At 46.1% G+C, this 17,413-nt stretch overlaps 3 protein-coding genes across 3 annotated transcripts in view; 2 read left to right on the top strand and 1 right to left on the bottom strand.

Moving 5' to 3' along the window:
* mcat (malonyl CoA:ACP acyltransferase (mitochondrial)) overlaps positions 1-2,228 on the top strand; it is a gene marked incomplete at its 3' end in the record, with an annotated part of 3,015 nt that extends 787 nt beyond the window's left edge. The window contains exons 2-5 of the mRNA XM_079756238.1: positions 62-149; positions 674-891; positions 1,467-1,604; positions 1,950-2,228. Coding sequence (XP_079612364.1) covers positions 62-149; positions 674-891; positions 1,467-1,604; positions 1,950-2,228 — 723 coding nt within the window. The remainder of the gene's footprint in view (positions 1-61; positions 150-673; positions 892-1,466; positions 1,605-1,949) is intronic.
* Positions 2,229-2,389: 161 nt separating this feature from the next.
* Positions 2,390-6,665, bottom strand: LOC307089648 (uncharacterized protein). Its single transcript, XM_079756024.1, has 6 exons — positions 6,620-6,665; positions 6,494-6,522; positions 4,641-4,743; positions 4,187-4,339; positions 3,981-4,098; positions 2,390-3,537 (listed from the first exon to the last, which is right to left on the bottom strand). Exons 3-6 carry the CDS (start codon positions 4,688-4,690, stop codon positions 3,442-3,444), a joined length of 417 nt encoding a protein of 138 aa, XP_079612150.1. The 5' UTR covers positions 4,691-4,743; positions 6,494-6,522; positions 6,620-6,665; the 3' UTR covers positions 2,390-3,441.
* Positions 6,666-6,899: 234 nt separating this feature from the next.
* On the top strand, positions 6,900-16,324 carry ttll1 (tubulin tyrosine ligase-like family, member 1). The gene is made up of 10 exons (XM_079755490.1): positions 6,900-7,544; positions 7,753-7,870; positions 8,799-9,007; positions 9,640-9,820; positions 10,374-10,511; positions 11,474-11,582; positions 11,781-11,924; positions 12,455-12,541; positions 13,405-13,571; positions 15,357-16,324. The coding sequence occupies exons 2-10, from the start codon at positions 7,758-7,760 to the stop codon at positions 15,493-15,495; spliced, it is 1,287 nt and encodes a 428-aa protein (XP_079611616.1). The 5' UTR covers positions 6,900-7,544; positions 7,753-7,757; the 3' UTR covers positions 15,496-16,324.
* The last annotated feature ends 1,089 nt before the right edge of the window (positions 16,325-17,413 follow it).

The raw sequence follows: 17,413 nt of genomic DNA, 5'->3' as shown, positions 1-17,413 counted from the left end.
TTAACCTCTACCAGGTCAAAATTAACCTCACCCGTTCTCCTCGTTCCCGTCGTTCCTGAAGGCTGTGGAGACGTGTGTCGCGGCTGCCGGGTTCAGCGTCGGAGAGTTCGCTGCCCTTGTCTTCTCTGGAGCGATGGACTTCGCCCAAGGTTAGTGAGGAACCAACATGGGGAGGAAAGATTAGAGGGGAGGGAAGGTTAGAGAGGGGTGGTGAGCGAGGGAAAATGAACAGTGTAAAGGTTAGAGAGGGAAGGTGTTACCAAGAGTGAAGATGAGAGAGATGGTGGCAGTGAGAGTCGTAGATGAGGAGAGAATGGGGGAGAGGGTGGGATGGAGAGGAAGATAAAGGGAGTGGTAGAGAGAGAAGGGGGAGACAGAGGTGAAGATCTAGGGCGTGGTAGAGAGGGGTTAGATGGAGCGAGAGGGGGGAGTTGGAGAGAGAGGGGGAAGACGGAGAGAGAGGGGGAAGATGGAGAGAGAGGGGGGAAGACGGAGAGGGGGGGGGGGGGAGATAGAGATAGAGGGGAAGGAAGATCTAGGGCGTGGTAGAGAGGGGGGAGATGGTGACAGAAGAGGAGATACAGGGAGAGACAGCCTTCAGGGCAGCAGAGCAGAGATACCAGCTCTCTAGAGGAGCGGGCAGCCGGCTCACAGTGGCAGTGTCTCCCCCCAGCGCTGTACGTGGTGAAGGTGCGGGCGGAGGCCATGCAGGCGGCGTCGGAGCGCGCGGCGGGGGGCATGCTGTCTGTGCTGGGCCGCCCCCAGGCCCAGTACCGTCAGGCCTGCCTCCAGGCCCAGGAGCACTGCCGGGGCCTTGGGCTGGACCGGCCCGTCTGCAGCGTGGCCACTTTCCTGTTCCCCGACGGCCGGGTCATCGCCGGCCACAAGCAGGTAGGGGGCGCCAGATTGGGTTCTGCTGCGCCACCCACATATGAACCCCCTATGAATGTAGCTAAAATTGAATCTCGGGTAGTAACGCTCGTTCAGAATACACACCTATAAAAAACAAAGAAACCAAACATAAGCGCCTCAATATCAGCTCATTGAGACACATGAACGTATGATTTTATTAGCAGGGGGTAAAGAGCAGTGAACTCAACCACCTGATTCAGAACAGCAATAATCGTGGTACATCACCGCTTACTTTTCTTTCATGTTCAAGTTATTCGTTGAGGGATAAGAAGAAGGAAATCATGAATTAAACATGAGTGAACATTGTCCACTTACTACAATGGATGTGATATTTACCCATAAACCCCCAAATTGATGGGTTTTGTGCCCAGTTCCCCTCGGATAGACACTATGCACCAGTCTCCCCGGGGTTAGAAACTATGGACCAGTCTCCCCTGGGTTATATTTTAAAACTTAACAACACAGGCTAACATTAATCATATTTGCCATCATGTCAGAGACGGTTGAGTTGAGCTCCTGAAGACCGTTTCCATCGCCGTGTGCTTCCCTCCCAGGCGCTGGACTTCCTGCAGCAGAACTCCCGGCGGCTCCACTTCGCCCGCTGCAGCCCGCTGCCGGTGGGCGGGGCCTTCCACACGCCGCTGATGGAGTCGGCCTGCGAGCCGCTCAGAGACGTGCTCCGGCAGGTCGAGGTATGGCGCCCCCTGTCGCTCACTTCAGTCCATTACAAACCTTTCCCAGACATCCAAAAATACTTCTTCAAAAGCATTTATTTTATCAAGTTCTAAAGGGATTTATTTATTACCAGCTTATTTTATTTTTAAAATTCGTCTCTACTTTAGCATATGCTTGGCTAACAACCATTCACATATTAGCATGCATAACATAGCATATATTAGCATGCATAACATAGCATATATTAGCATGCATAACCTAGCATCTATTAGCATATATAACATAGCATATGTCAGCATACATAACCTAGCATATGCTAGCATAGCATACATTAACATCACCTACACTATCCCCCCGTCCAGGTGCGGCGGCCTGAGATCAACGTGTACTCCAACGTGGACGGGAAGCGCTACATGCACGCGGGCCACGTGCGGCGGCAGCTGGCCCTGCAGCTGGTGTCGCCCGTCAAGTGGGAGCAGACGCTGCACGAGGTGTACGAGCGCACGCAGGGCCAGGGCTTCCCCCACACCTACGAGGTGGGGCCCGGCCGGCAGCTGGGCGCCGCGCTGCAGAGGTGCAACCTGAAGGCGTACCGCTCGTACACCCACGTGGACGTGGTCGCCCCCGACAACGAGGAGTGAGAGAGGAGGAGGTGTGTGTGTGTGTGTGTGTGTGTGTGTGTGTGTGTGTGTGTGTGTGTGTCATTGCCTCTTGGAGCTACTCAATTCTAGCTGAGGGCGTATGTGTTGATGTGTGTGTGACTAAATTAAATATCCATTTTTTTATCAATGAAATAGTCACGTTTTTTCGTAAAACTTTATTTGTGAATAAGCAGTTTTTTAATTCCGAAGGAGAAAGTCCAGCTTCCTTTGGTATTGAGCAAGGCTACACATCAGTTGCAAATAACAAAAAAATCCATCTCTCATCATGGCCAAAAAAGACGTTCCATACAAAAAGGCTGCAGACCAGCCACAGTCATGAACATAAACCAACATTAACCCCAAATAGACCAGCTTTATCAGAGCAGTGGCCGCGCTACAAGTTGCTGGACATCTTGTTGACCGCCAGCTGCATCGCCCCTGCCTCCTCACACTCAGAATGCATCAAATTCTAAAACTGGTTACCAACCTTTTATGGCCCCAGAATGTTTGCGAACCCCTCCCCCCCCCTTCTTACATGTTGATGCATCATTTCACCCCCCCTCAACATTGTTTTAAACCAATCATCAATCACCTGAAATATCGCTGATCCAGTGAAATACCACAATAAGTGATTACAAGTCACTCGCTACATAACGCTCGCTACAAATCATTAGGCACTCTTTGTATGCAAGACTTTTTATGACACCTTTCACCCTGTTAAAATTATTTTTCCTCATAAAAAATGAATATAAAATATCTTTGGCTTAAGTATCAATGGTCTCCTGTGGCCTGTTTGACCACCAGGGGGACCCCAAATGGTCTCCCAACCCGCAGGTTGAGAACCTGATCTAAACTGATCAAACCGTTGAATTCTAATGTCCACCTATCATAAGTTGGATGGGTATAATCAGTGCAATATTACAAACAGAACTCTTTAAGAAACCTGATGCATCAATCTGTATTTATGTTTCTGATGGGCAACATTAATATTTCTATGTTCTTATCGTCATGACCCCCTGAGTTTGGCTCTAATTCTGTGGTGTCATTCACATGCTTCATTATAACATTCAATTAGTATTAAAAATACAAAATAAAATAAGCAAAAGCAAACGGCCAAAGGAAAGGACAGTTAATAATAATGAATAATAAGGATTAAAATGACTTGTTTATCTGCACACAGATGAAGAGCAGTTAAAGAGCCCTGAGTCTCCCACTAGCCTTCCCACTCTACCCATAAAGCAGTGCAAAGGCTCGCCGTTGCAACCAGCACCACTGTCAGCAGGAAACCGTTGATCCAGCCAACGTTTGCCTGTGGAGAGAAGAGGACAAGTTAGGGTCTGCTGCCTCAGTCCACTACCATGGAATCAGCTCAGGCTCCACTTCAAGGGTCTTAAGCTGAGTTTGTTTGTGTCGATCATGTCATAAAGTAGCAGGTAGATGCCTCATCCTCAAAGTAGAACGCTGACATTGGGGTTTGAACCCACAATCTTTCATTGGGGAAATCCAACCCCCCAATCACTAGATCACAATAGATTGATTTGTTGATGTTGTAGATTTGTTGGCAGGATAGTGTAGAGTGATCTATTATTCAACCCTAACTTAACCCTAACTAAACTCTAACTTAACTCTTCCTTGCGCTTGCACACATAAGGAGTTCATTAGGGAATATAAGGGAGTAGTGAGGTCACTAACGGTTAGGGCTAAGTAACTAATAGCATAGCTTTGTGGTGAACCATCAGAGGGGGGTCGTACCCAGGCTGGCAGGGCCTCCGCTCTGAAGGGCCCCTGGGTTGGGGTGACGGAGGTGAGCCAGGCCTTCAGGGTGGTGTAGAGCCCCCCCTGCACCCCACACAGCTGCTTCTGGATGTCCCTGGGGGAGGAAATAGGACAGGTTTAAACCCCCCTCTCCATTGGTTCCTTTCCCCTCCCACATGACCGGGTGCCATGCTCCTGTTCACCTGTAGAGGGCGCTGGTCAGGGTCGGTCTCAGGATGCGGAGCGGAGCTAGTAGTCCGTTACCGGGGGGACGACCCACCGCCCGGTTCTGGTGCAGTTGGTCTCCGATGCGTGCTAACTGGCGGCCGATGACCTGGGCGGCCCGGTCGTTGTTTCTGTGGCGTAAACACCCGAATGTTACTTAAAGCTGCACTGCGCATGTTTCCCGTTTGCCGCCTCTGATAGCTGCTGTAGAAAAGTGACATACTGCAGGTTTAAGCTAGAAGCCATCGATAGGTTTAATTTGTTTACACAGGTGACAAAGGAACTCAAAGCAATTACAAAGCATTCATGGGTAGACTCATAAACGCACAGCAGCAGCAGCCTGGAGCCACATTCATTTGGTGATGCTTGTTATTGTACTCATTGCTTAAGAACCAGTTTTTCCACAGACGGGGTAAGAACACAGGGCAGTACCTGAACTTGACTTGGATCATGGCGGAGGCAATGTTCATCTCTACGTTCATCTCAACAGGGCCAGCCTGGAACACGAGGGTCTGATCAGCCCGGTTATTCTGGTCTGTTGGGCACAATTTGGACAACAGAAAACATGTTTCAGAACCTGTGTGTGTGTGTGTGTGGGTTACACCTTTTTCTCAGCAGCAGTGTAGGACCGCAGTGTGTGTTTGTGTGCGTTTCTTTGTGTTTCTGGGTGTGGGTTACACCTTGTCTCAGCAGCAGTGAGTACAGTGGTGTGTGTTTGTGTACGTTTGTTTGTGTTTCGGTAACACTTTATAATAAGGTGCCATGATAAATAGCAAACTAGTCATTACCTAACCCTTTGTTAATATTTGTTAATTGTTACTAAAATATCTATTTGGCACAAGTTAATAGTTTTTTTTCACTGACCACAGAGTGGCACTGGTTAGGATTAGGGTCGTGTGGTTAGGGTTAGGGCCGTGTGTTATGGTTAGGGTTAGTGCCGTGTGTAAGGGTTAGGGTTGTGTGTTAGGGTTGCGTTAGGGTTATGCAGCCAACTAATATTTAATTAATGATGAAAAAACTATTTATTTGTGTCAAATAGATATATTAGTTACAATTAACAAATATTAACAAAGTGTTAGGTAATGACTAGTTTGCTATTTATTATGGCACCTTATTATAAAGTGTAACCTGTGATCTGTGTGTGGGTTACACTTTGTCTCAGCAGCAGTGAGTACAGCAGTGTGTGTTTGTGTGTGTGTGTGTGTGTGTGTGTGTGTGTGTGTGTGTGTGTGTGTGTATGTGTGTGTGTTTTGTGCGTGCGTGTGTGCATGACTCCATGTGTTATGCCCATTTTCTCTTATGAACTGTGTAAATAGAGCACAGTCACGTGAGCAGACAGACCGTAGGTGTGTTGCCTTGGAGATCCTCCAGGTTGATAAACCCACTAACCTCTCCTGTTACCGTCTCCATTAAAAACAGGTTACATTTAGATTGACTGTTTTAGATTACATTACTGTTCGGTCATAACTAGCTAAACATTTGAAAGAGTTTCAATATTTTGCGAATAACAATAGGCTTTTTCTTTTTTTTATTATGATTTTTATTATCAGGAAATATTTTGAGCATATATAGTGCTACATGTTTCGTTTCCTGGACTGAAAAAGCATCAGACTGAATCCTGTTGTAAACTGTCTCTTTGGTAAACACGGCCAGGCGGGAGGGCCAGTCCCGATTCAAATATTTAATTTCCATAACTCAAATGAACCAAACTGCTTTCCCCGTCAACTGAAATATTTCATCAGCGAATGCTTTATATAAAGTTAAAACGCACTCCCCTTACAAAGGACTTAAGCCAAAAAAAAACAATTTAATTCTGTCAAAGATATTTAACCTATCTGTAAATATTTTCTGTCCCAATGTGTTGCATGTTTTTATCCTCGTTTTATGTTCCTATTCGAACGATTGCACAATGACCGAGTTTGGTTTGACTCCTAACTCTTTAACAGTGAGAGTGAAAGCCAGTTTGTTGTTGACGTGAAGGGTTGTTTTCATAACAAAGCATGAAGTCATCTCAGATCAGAAGGTCGGCTGAAGATCAAACACTATAGTTCTGTCGTAGTCAACGTTATGATTGTTTACGTTATACTATTCAGTAGTATTATAACTGCATAATAAGATAAGATACGATAAGATATAGTTTATTCATCTCAGTAGAGAAATTTAGGACAATAATCAACACTAATCTTGATTAGTGTTGAATATGTTCCAGATATTAGCGATGAGCGCATCGACCATCAGCACAAAGGAACAGGTGCACAATAGAAATGGGTAATAATAAAACTTACCTTATTGGTAGATTAAAGTAGACGCCGCCCTGTAGAAAACATAGAAACATTATTAACGTAATAGCCTATTATTAAAGAATGAACCATAAATATTAATTATTTCGAAGATTGCGGTGGACTACTCACAGCAGCGTCCTTTAATCTCGTCGCTTTCAGGTAACTAATCACCGTGGCCCCTCCTCTGAGTGCAGGTCTACAGAGCAGCCACCAAGAGGCGCTGGAAACACCATAGCTACGGAGACCGACCGCCAGGGGGCGCTGGAAACACCATGAGATCGACAACAAGGGTGTGTTGGAAACACCACAGCCAAGGAGACCAACCACCAGGGGGCGCTGGAAACAACCCAGCGACGAAGACGCTGCACAACACAACACTCATATACCTGTGCATTTGTAACAACAAAGGATACTCAACATGACTTTATATTTCATCTTGGGGATAAAGCTTGGTGTGAGGTGTGTATTACAACTTATTTGTATCACCGTGTCGCACAAAACATGGATATCGGGGAGTTGGACCGAGGTGGCCCCTAGTGGCCCCTATTAGTGAGCAGAGGCTCAGCATCCCGCATGACGTCACTGCGTCTCCGGTTGCTAGGCTATCTAACCGGAAGATATACAGCCTCCCTGTCGACCTCTTTTTGGTCATTCAGCAGTATTTACATATTTTAATCTGTCAGGTGTGCAACTAAAGACGCACACTCTCACAGAACATACCGGAACCATCCGATGGTATGCGAGATTTCGAGTTGTATTGCAAATAATAATCGGTGTGTTTCCATGGGGCGTTTCATCACCCACCGGGGTGTGATCGATAACATGATCAGCCGGCATGTAGCCTCACTGATCGCCGTCGACATCATGGACTCGTGTGCTACTGTTGGAGACGCCGGAACGACGTTTGTGGATGTTGCTTAAGGTAAACTGAACGTCATCACCGGATGATATCCGTCCAGCTCGTGCTCCAGGATAAACGGGGTGGACCCCCCCTCCAGCTGACCGCCACACCGCCCGGCCCATGCTGACAACCGGCGGGTCTTAACATTAACAGGTAATAATATGAACCTTTTATGGCTTATAAGGAACTGTCTCTGCAGTTTGATGCCCCCTTCTCAACTGTCTACCTGTCTGTCTGTAATCTATGTGTGTGTGTGTGTGTGTGTGTGTGTGTGTGTGTGTGTGTTTGTTCGGTGTGTGTTCATGTGTGTGGCACGTAACTTCCTGTGTGTGTGTGTCCCATGGTCCCCCCCCCCCCATAGGGACCATGGCGGGGAGGGTGAAGTGGGTGACGGACATCGAGAAGTCGGTGCTCATCAACAACTTTGAGAAGAGGGGATGGCTGCCGGTCACCGACACCGACGACTGGAACTTCTACTGGTGAGTTCTCCCAGTTCACCAGTAAGACGGGGATCGGAGTGTGTAGCATTTACTATGTACTATGTGCCATGTAGTGTGTTCTATCTACTGTGTACTGTGTACTATGTATGTAGTATGTGTGTACTGTGTACTATGTTTGTAATATGTAAATACTATGCACTGTGTACTATTTATGTAGTGTGTACTGTGTACTATGTACGATGTATATACTATGTGCTGTAAACCTTGTACTATGTGCTGGGTATGTGAGATATGAAGGTTTAATTGCTTAAAAACAGTAGATTAGTGTTGATTTAGAGTAATCATCAAGGCTGGAAAAGGTATCAAAGCAGCCTCAGGATTTCTGAGGTCTTCCAGAGGTAGAGAGGCAGGACTACGAGGTCTCTCCTAACAGTTGTAAATTCCCTCTGGTCTCTCTCTGGTCCCCTCTCCTAACAGTTTTATCTTGTCTCTGGTCCCCCTCTATTCTCTCTGGTCCCCCCCCTCCTCACGGTTGTATCTTGTCTCTGGTCCCCCTCTATTCTCTCTGGTCCCCCCCTCTCCTGACGGTTGTATCTTGTCTCTGGTCCCCCTCTATTCTCTCTGGTCCCCCCCTCTCCTGACGGTTGTATCTTGTCTCTGGTCCCCCCCTCTCCTAACGGTTGTATCTTCTCTCTGGTCCCCCCCTCTCCTGACGGTTGTATCTTCTCTCTGGTCCCCCCCTCTCCTGACGGTTGTATCTTCTCTCTGGTCCCCCTCTATTCTCTCTGGTCCCCCCCTCTCCTGACGGTTGTATCTTCTCTCTGGTCCCCCTCTATTCTCTCTGGTCCCCCCCTCTCCTGACGGTTGTATCTTGTCTCTGGTCCCCCCCCTCTCCTGACGGTTGTATCTTGTCTCTGGTCCCCCCCTCTCCTGACGGTTGTATCTTCTCTCTGGCCCCTGGTCTCAGGATGAGCATCCAGACCATCCGGACGGTGTTCAGCGTGGATACGGGCTACCGCCTGTCGGATGACCAGATGGTCAACCACTTCCCCAACCACTACGAGCTGACCCGCAAGGACCTGATGATCAAGAACATCAAGCGCTACCGCAAGGAGCTGGAGAAGGAGAGCAGCCCGCTGGCCGAGAAGGACGAGGGCGGGAAGTACATCCACCTAGGTAGGAGCACTGTCGGTATTTAGAGCATAGTTGCTGAACCTGAAAGGCTATCAGTGCTTCGATGCTAGCTATGTTTTCATGACAGCTAAATGTTCATGCTAACTGGGCTTGCATAATAGCTGCACTTTCTGGCAGTGTATATGGGACGGAGGGGAGGAAGTCCTGGGTATCCTCCAGGGTGGGTCTAATTTCAGTAGAAGGTGAGAGCCACCTTAGCTTAGCGGTCAGAGCGTTCGCCTTCCAAACCTCGGTGCTGATTGAAGCCCTTTCTGCCCAGCGGGGGGCGTCAGAGAACGGTTGCAGTTCCTCACAGATAGGGCGGAGGCTCTCATCCTAATACACTGATGTTTTATTCATGGTCTTTCTTACAACCAGGGTGCTGGACTCTTCTCCATCCACTGGAAACAGGCTATAAGCGAATTGTTAATTGGTTGTCCGAAAATACATCAATATAAAATATTTAGAAAAGATAACTTCACAAAATTACTTAATTAACATCGATTAACATTGGCGATCATAATTATCTTCCATTGAGCTCAGAAACCAGCAGAAGCTCAGAGAAGGTTCTCTTACCTCAAGTCTCCTCCTCATTTCCTCACCTCCTCATCTCCTCGTCTCCTTGTCTCCTCCAGACTTCGTCCCTGTGACCTTCATGCTGCCTGCGGACTACAACCTGTTTGTGGAGGAGTTCCGGAAGAGCCCGTCCACCACGTGGATCATGAAGCCGTGTGGGAAGGCCCAGGGAAAGGGCATCTTCCTCATCAACAAACTGTCCCAGATCAAGAAGTGGTCCAGGGACAGCCGTACCTCAACGTGAATACTCCTCCTCCTCCTCCTCAGCATCACTGTTTACATCATCGTCGTCATCGTCATCACCATAATCGCCATTATCATCATCATCATCATCATCATCATCATCATCATCATCCTCATTTTCCAGCCTGTATAACTAACATCTTGACACACACACACACACACACACACACACACACACACACACACACACACACACACACACACACACACCTCCCTCTAGAGGCGATGCTTTGCATAGATTTACATAGAGGAGGGTGTGACCTGTTTTCTGTTTAGCTATTATGCTTTGTCTTGAAACTCTTCATGGTCTCAGCATTTGGCTGCAGTCCAACCCTGGGTTTTTACTAACTGCTAAAAAAACAATCATGTTTTATCACACTGCATTGTCACACTACATAATTTGGAAAATAGAGTGAAAGTATCTTAAGTTATAAGTATTTTATCTTAACTTGTTTCTTCATTGAACGAAAGTCAGTTTTGTAAAGGTATACTGCTTTGGTTGTCCATTGGAATCCTTTTAATCGCTACGTATTTGGACTTTTGGCTGCAGGTTTATGGCGGCCTCTAGTGGCAAGGAGGCGTACGTTATCTCGCTGTACATCGACAACCCGCTGCTCATCGGGGGCAAGAAGTTCGACCTGCGGCTCTACGTCTTGGTGACCACCTACCGGCCGCTCAAGTGCTACATGTAGGCTATTAAACCAGCTAGTTAAGGGATAGAAATCCAGCTAGTAAAGGCTATACATCAAACCATTAAAGGGTTTGTACATCACAATGCATCAGCAGATTTTCTGTCGGCGATACTCAATGCTATTTTGAGAGAACTCAGAGTTGCAGTCATGTCAAACCCTTAATAGACGTAAATCTACCGTATCCTTGGCTCATGAGAAACACTGGCAGTTTGAAACACAACAGTGCGGATAAATAATTTCATGATTAATTACTAAACAATGAATAAAACCCTATTGGACCTTTACACTAAACGTTACTCTGCTTCGATACTTCTGAAATGGTGGCGGTCCTTGCGATGTGACGTAACGATGCACAGCCCCATACGTCACATGTTCATTCCTAGTCTATGCTCAGAACTATCACCAGGCTAAGGACGTTGGCTGCTAGCTATGGTGTGAACTCCAAACTCCACCTTAGTCAAACATGCAGCGAGTCATGTTTACCTTAATAAAGTCAAACAATGTGAGACGGATGTTGGCGGTGGAAGGGAGTGTTCTCATCATGATACTCTTATCGTAGGCCTCTGCCCTATGTTACTTTAGAGCAGGCACAGGATTTTGTGCAGCTATGACTACTTTTAGTAGAGTATATGTAGTAGACTAGGCCTTTATCTTGACCAGGCCTTTATATCTAGGGAATGTAAGAGTGATACTCATTAAATAGTAAACTTCACTCACTTGGTAAAAACTTATTGGAAATGGTGAATTATTTCTCAAATTTTCTAAATTTTGTAATGGCTCCAACTTTCCATTTAGGATCTGTTTTAGGATCATAATCATTCAAAGAGTAGTATTAATTAGCGAATAAATCAGTGTAGTCATCTATTGATTGTGTCCGATCTTCTTTGAGTTCTCCTGAATGATAATAATATTCATAGGACACGTAGTTCTTGTATCATAGACATTGTGTGTGTTTCAGGTACAAGCTGGGGTTCTGCCGCTTCTGCACGGTGAAGTACACGCCCAGCACCAGTGAGCTGGACAACATGTTCATCCACCTCACCAACGTGGCCATCCAGAAGCACGGGGTGAGCCCTCATCATCAGAAGGATTCAGAACTGTATAATATATATATATATTTAATAACTGCAAATTGTAAGACTCGACCGACACACACATTCACAAACCACGGGCCGCGGTGACGGGCGTGCACGGTGCCGAGGTGAGGGGCGTGCACGGCGCCACGGTGACGGGCGCGGTAATGAGCGTGCACGTGGCGGTTGCAGGATGACTACAACCACGTGCACGGGGGGAAGTGGACGGTGGACAACCTGCGGCTGTACCTGGAGAGCACCCGGGGGATGGAAGTGACCGGGCGGCTGTTCGACCAGATCCACTGGATCGTGGTGCAGTCCCTCAAGGCCGTCGCGGTGAGTGTGTGTGTGGGCCTTCCTTGATGTGTTGTATGTTTACTGTTATGCATTGCAACAGATAAGGATTTATAGGCTGAAATAATCAGAAAACTTGATTGATAAATGTTCTGAAACAGATGAGTTCCTCTTTGTGTTGGTGGCTCACTCCTTCCTGTTCCACCACCACTTCCCTTAATGAGATCTGTGAGGCCTGTTGGTGGGGATGTTTGTACATGTTATGATGTAATAAAATTATACATATATAGATATATACGTAATGTACTAAACATATGCCCTGTTTAGCCCTTTGAGACCGTAACGGGATTGATGGCTAAATAAATACAACTGACTTGAAAGGACTTGACTGGGGTTGAATAACTCTTTTTAATGTATTTATTCGTAAGTTAATGTTTCCTCTCTCTCTAGAGGCAGCGTTATCCTATAATAAACCATACAGATTCTCTCTCTCTCTCTCTCTCTCTCTCTCTCTCTCTCTCTCTCTCTCTCTCTCTCTCTCTCTCTCTCTCTCTCTCTCTCTCCCTCCATAGCCGGTGATGAACAATGACAAGCACTGCTTCGAGTGCTACGGCTATGACATCATCATTGATGACAAGCTGAAGCCCTGGCTTATAGAGGTGAGACACACACACAGGTATGCATAGATAGACAGGCATGGGGTTGTTGTCTTAGTCTTGTCTGTAGATCTCATTTGTGTATGTTCTTGCCTGTGCTTTGTGTGAACAGATAATTTAATGGATTCAATATTATAGTATTGAGCAGTTATAGAAAATAATAACTTAATTACAATAGAACTTCAGTACTTTATTGTGTCGTCCTTTTAAAAGAAAACGAAACAGCCACACATGAAACATTAAAACATGAAATGACTTAGGGAGGTTGTGAGGAACATAAAGTGGGTGTGGTCAGAGAGTAATCCAGTCCCAGCCAGCTGCAGGTCAAACCTTTACCTTTAACTCTACATCACATCATCATCACACTAAGATCACCACGCATAATGGGTTTGTGTTCCCATTAACTCACGGTCCACTTCCTGCCCAACAACACCCTGGCGACACCATGACCATTGAGCTCACAGCTGGTTGGGTTCATGTAAGAAAGTGCCAGGCAGCCTGTACACATCATTTAACATGGAGTCATTTAGCAGACGCTTTCAGTCAGCGCAGCATTGAATCAGATGGAAGTCATTCACTGTCAGGCCATGTCAGGGCAGGTTCCTGAAGGATGCCCACAGGGAGGCTGTGGACATTGGGAATGACCTTTGATTGAAGAACCTTTGTTCAGATCCGTTGTTGATGTTGTCATCATGTAAGTTAGAGCTCTAGACCATCTGCTCAGTGAGGGTTGGTCGTGCAAGTTTCACCGTCAAGCTTCTCGAAGTGTGTTCAGAAGACCTGATGTAACCTGTGTGGGTGTGTGTGTGTGTGTGTGTGTGTGTGTGTGTGTGTGTGTGTGTGTGTGTGTGTGTGTGTGTGTGTAGGTTAACGCCTCCCCCTCGCTGACCTCCAGCACGGCCAACGACCGCATCCTGAAGTACAATCTGATCAATGATACGCTCAACATCGTGGCGCCCAGCGGGGACATCACTGGGGACTGTCGCTGGAGCCGCACCCCGCCCCGAGAGGCCCTGGGGAACTACCAATTACTGTGAGTACTACTGCTTTAACTACACAGAGCCCTACCAAGTACTGCTGCTTTAACTACACTGAGCACTACCAAGTACTACTGCTTTAACTACACTGAGCACTACCAAGTACTGCTGCTTTAACTACACTGAGCACTACCACGTACTGCTGCTTTAACTACACTGAGCACTACCAAGTACTGCTGCTTTAACTACACTGAGCACTACCAAGTACTGCTGCTTTAACTATACAGAGCACTACCATGTACTGCTGCTTTAACTACACTGAGCACTACCAAGTACTGCTGCTTTAACTATACAGAGCACTACCATGTACTGCTGCTTTAACTACACTGAGCACTACCAAGTACTGCTGCTTTAACTACACTGAGCACTACCAAGTACTGCTGCTTTAACTATACAGAGCACTACCATGTACTGCCACGTTAAATAGACAGATGACTACCAAGTACTGTTGCTTTAACTACACAGAGCCCTACCATGTACTGCCGCTTTAAATACACAGAGCACCACCATGGACTGCTGCTTTAACTACACTGAGCACTAATGGACCTGGGCGCCCGTCTGCCTGTGAGTTCTTCCTCTATGTCTCATCTCTTTGGCTAGAGGAACTCTTGACCATTACAAGTTCTGCTGTTTTTGGTAGCTACTCGAATGCCTTGACATCCTACTTCTCTTCCTAAGTGTAACACTAGCTGCTCCGCCGTAGTCACAGAGGGAACTACTGTGTACACAAGGCCTGAAGTTAAGAATGTTGAGTGAGGCAACCGCTGTGTGGTAAAAGGGTGACCTCATTGATGGTGACCTCCACCACGCTGGGAGCCCTTCGATAGCTCAGTTGGTAGAGCGGAGGACTGTAGAGTTAAACTGACATCCTTAGGTCGCTGGTTCAATTCCGGCTCGAAGGAGGCTAGCTTTTTGTTTTGTCCAGTAGCTTTTGGAAAAAGTCAGGAATACCTGAGTAACTGTGCTCTGACTAAAATTCGAATCTTTACCAGTATCATTGAAGGATATTCATATATTGAAGGGGCTTCCTCTTGATTTGATAATGCAAGCTGTTGAATGTTGTACATAATATACTCCACAGTTTTTTTGTTTAAAGAAACTATCTCAGTGAGACTTGTGAGGAATTTTGCCTGTAGCAGTTGGCATTGGCTCAAAGTATGCTTTATTTTGCAAGAGTCGTTGCCTTAGCGACAGACCCCAAACATTACTGTTTACCACCTGAATTTTAATTAATCTTTCTCTAACCACCCAAAGCCTTAAGCTATGTAAGAATTATACTAAGAAAGTTATCCGGGAGAGCAGAATATATTTTCTATAAATACAGAGGTTACTGTTCATCCAGGCTAGCTTTACTATGTAGTTCATCCTGTTTCTTTAATAAACCTAAAGTGCTCTTTCTCTACTTAAATGAGTACATTTAAGTACACTCCAGTTTGTTGCTATACCGCCTGAGTTATCGACGCTGTTGGAATGTGGTAGATATGGTCCAGATAACAGCCTCCCTAATGGGAACACCCAGTAAGCAGGGGGCTGATGTGTTGTCTGAGCTCAGAGAGCACCCAGTATATTGGTTTTCTGTTTTAGAGTTTTGTGGCTAAGACATTAGATCCAGGTTTAAGCTGGCCTCCTGCTGTGCAGCGAAGGCCTCATCTTCCACCTCGACCTCCACCTCAGGCTGCTCTGTAGGGGGTCCCAGGAACCGCATCTAATCTAAATGATGGAAAGGTTTAAAGGTCTCGTGGAGGTCTAACGTACGTTGATTCCTCCCCCTCGCCTCCCAGGTACGACGAGGAGCAGGCACTGAGCGAGAACGCCGAGCGCGAGCTGCGGAGCCGCTCGGGTCAGTCGCTGGGGTCAAAGGGTGCCAAGGGGGCGGGGTCTGGGGCCGGGCAGCGACCCACCGCCGCGACCTGGAAATGAGGTCGGACGACGGCTAGAAGGACTTCCTGTGACGTTACGGTGGTCCAGGATGGCTCCAGGCCGGGGGAAATTAAACCACAGAAAAAGAGTCAAGCTTGACAATTTTTTATACCCTTCTTTGTTTCGTGGAGCTTTCCTAAACTTTATTGACAGCTGCCCAGGAGACACACACAACGGGCCGCTGCCCCCCCCCACCCCCCCGATCCCATGCTGCAGCATGCCATGAAGGACCCATCAGCGCTGGGACGGAGTGTCCAATAGGAGGGGGGGCTGGGACGGGCCATCCAATAGGAGGAGGGCTTGGATTGTATCTGATCCGATCCCAGGTACCGCTTGAAGGTGGCGGGCGTGCTGAAGGACGAGGAGAAGCAGGAGGGCAGAACGTCGTCCAAGGAGAGATCGCGGTTAATCTATGCATGACTAATGATTAGGACTGGAGGCCCACTGTGCCCAACAGGATGTGATGGGCAGAGGCTATGGTGATCATAGCAGAACCTTCTACAGACTATGTGGAAGTTTCAGTGAGAGTATTATGGTACATTGCTGAATGAACAAGGCCATAGAACAGAAATTAAGTATCTTTTTATATGATATTATAAAAATACAGTATGGATTTTATGAGGCTGCTTTTTTCTGTTAAGATTGACTAAATGTTATTTTCCGGTTTCCATCATGTTCAGTAGATGCAGGACATGCAATTATTTCATTCCATTCAGCTGATCCTAGATCTGTTTGCGTTGTGTGTAAACTCAACCTCTATATCTTCATGCTATGCTTTGGAATCTCAAACATCCATGAGGTCACCTCAGCTGGCCAGTTTCTGTTCACAGCAGGAATTCAGATAATGTTCAGACCTTATCTTCAGAGTATGTGAACCCTTTTTTCATGTTATGTTCATTTATTTTTTAATTTTCATTAACATTTCCAAAAATAATTAATCGAGAATTTGAAAGTTTCACAATCATTACATATAATTATTCAATGAATAGAATGTTAACATGATTAGTAATTAAACCATACCTAATTAGTTTGTCTTTTTGGATTAAAAACAGAAGACAGCAAACTTTATTTGTGTGTGTGGTAACCATGGAAATTATAGCCGGGGTAGCCTTGACAGTTCTGAGCCCGCCTCCAAACTTGGTTACCATGGAGATAGCCTGTATGTGGGTAAAATAATCTCATTCAAGTTCATGTTTATGTGCAGTTCTGGCCTTCAAGTATTGATTCTCCGCGTGTAGGCTCTGTCCAGAGGTGGGGTTTGACTTCAGACAGGATTAAGCATTTAAAACGTTTATAAAATAGTACACCTTGACCTGTTTCATCACATAGACGACCACACACACACACAAACACACACACACACACACACACACACACACACACACACACACACACACACACACACACACACACACACCAGACGCTTGGGTTGGAGTGAAAGATCTGAATGTCCAGAGAAGACATTGCTTTTAAAATGTCTGGCTTGCTATTTTTCCTCCTTTTATACTATTTACCATTATTAAAGGCTGTTACATAGTATTTTTAATGAGCAGGTGTCACTGTTTAGCATTTAAATTATGTATTCCTTTGAAACATTACTATTGGTGCTGTCCTTTTTGAACACATATTGTTCAGTTTAAAACATAGAACTATACAAATGAAGATATTAAATGTCTTCAACAAAATATATCTAAATAAATCATGTCACTTGCATTCATCTATTTCAATGATTATTTGCTGTGCTTGAAAAGGGAAAAATATTTTAAGTGCAATGTTACCATGCCAACGAGGACGTTATGAAACAGTTTGCTAACTCCACCATGCTTTGAAGTCGTCTTCCCCTTCCTATTGGTTCTTCTTATCAAAAGTAACAGACTTGTCACTTCACGTCCCGGTGACTCCGGGACGTGACGTCACT

The sequence above is a fragment of the Pollachius pollachius genome (genome assembly GCF_949987615.1).
Source record: "Pollachius pollachius genome assembly, chromosome: 18".
NCBI lineage: Eukaryota > Metazoa > Chordata > Actinopteri > Gadiformes > Gadidae > Pollachius > Pollachius pollachius.
Note: the sequence above shows the minus strand (reverse complement) of the source record. Positions and strands in the feature narration are given on the sequence as shown.

Bases quoted from the DNA above. Each gene is read 5' to 3' on its own strand.
- LOC307089648 (XM_079756024.1), bottom strand. From the start codon at position 4,690: ATGAACGTAGAGATGAACATTGCCTCCGCCATGATCCAAGTCAAGTTC. The intron at 4,340-4,640 runs GTACTGCCCTGT...TTTACGCCACAG, and splicing joins ATGATCCAAGTCAAGTTCAG to AAACAACGACCGGGCCGCCC. The intron at 4,099-4,186 runs GTGAACAGGAGC...TTCCTCCCCCAG, and splicing joins CTGACCAGCGCCCTCTACAG to GGACATCCAGAAGCAGCTGT.
- ttll1 (XM_079755490.1), top strand. From the start codon at position 7,758: ATGGCGGGGAGGGTGAAGTGGGTGACGGACATCGAGAAGTCGGTGCTC. The intron at 9,821-10,373 runs GTGAATACTCCT...TTTTGGCTGCAG, and splicing joins AGGGACAGCCGTACCTCAAC to GTTTATGGCGGCCTCTAGTG. The intron at 10,512-11,473 runs GTAGGCTATTAA...TGTGTGTTTCAG, and splicing joins CGGCCGCTCAAGTGCTACAT to GTACAAGCTGGGGTTCTGCC.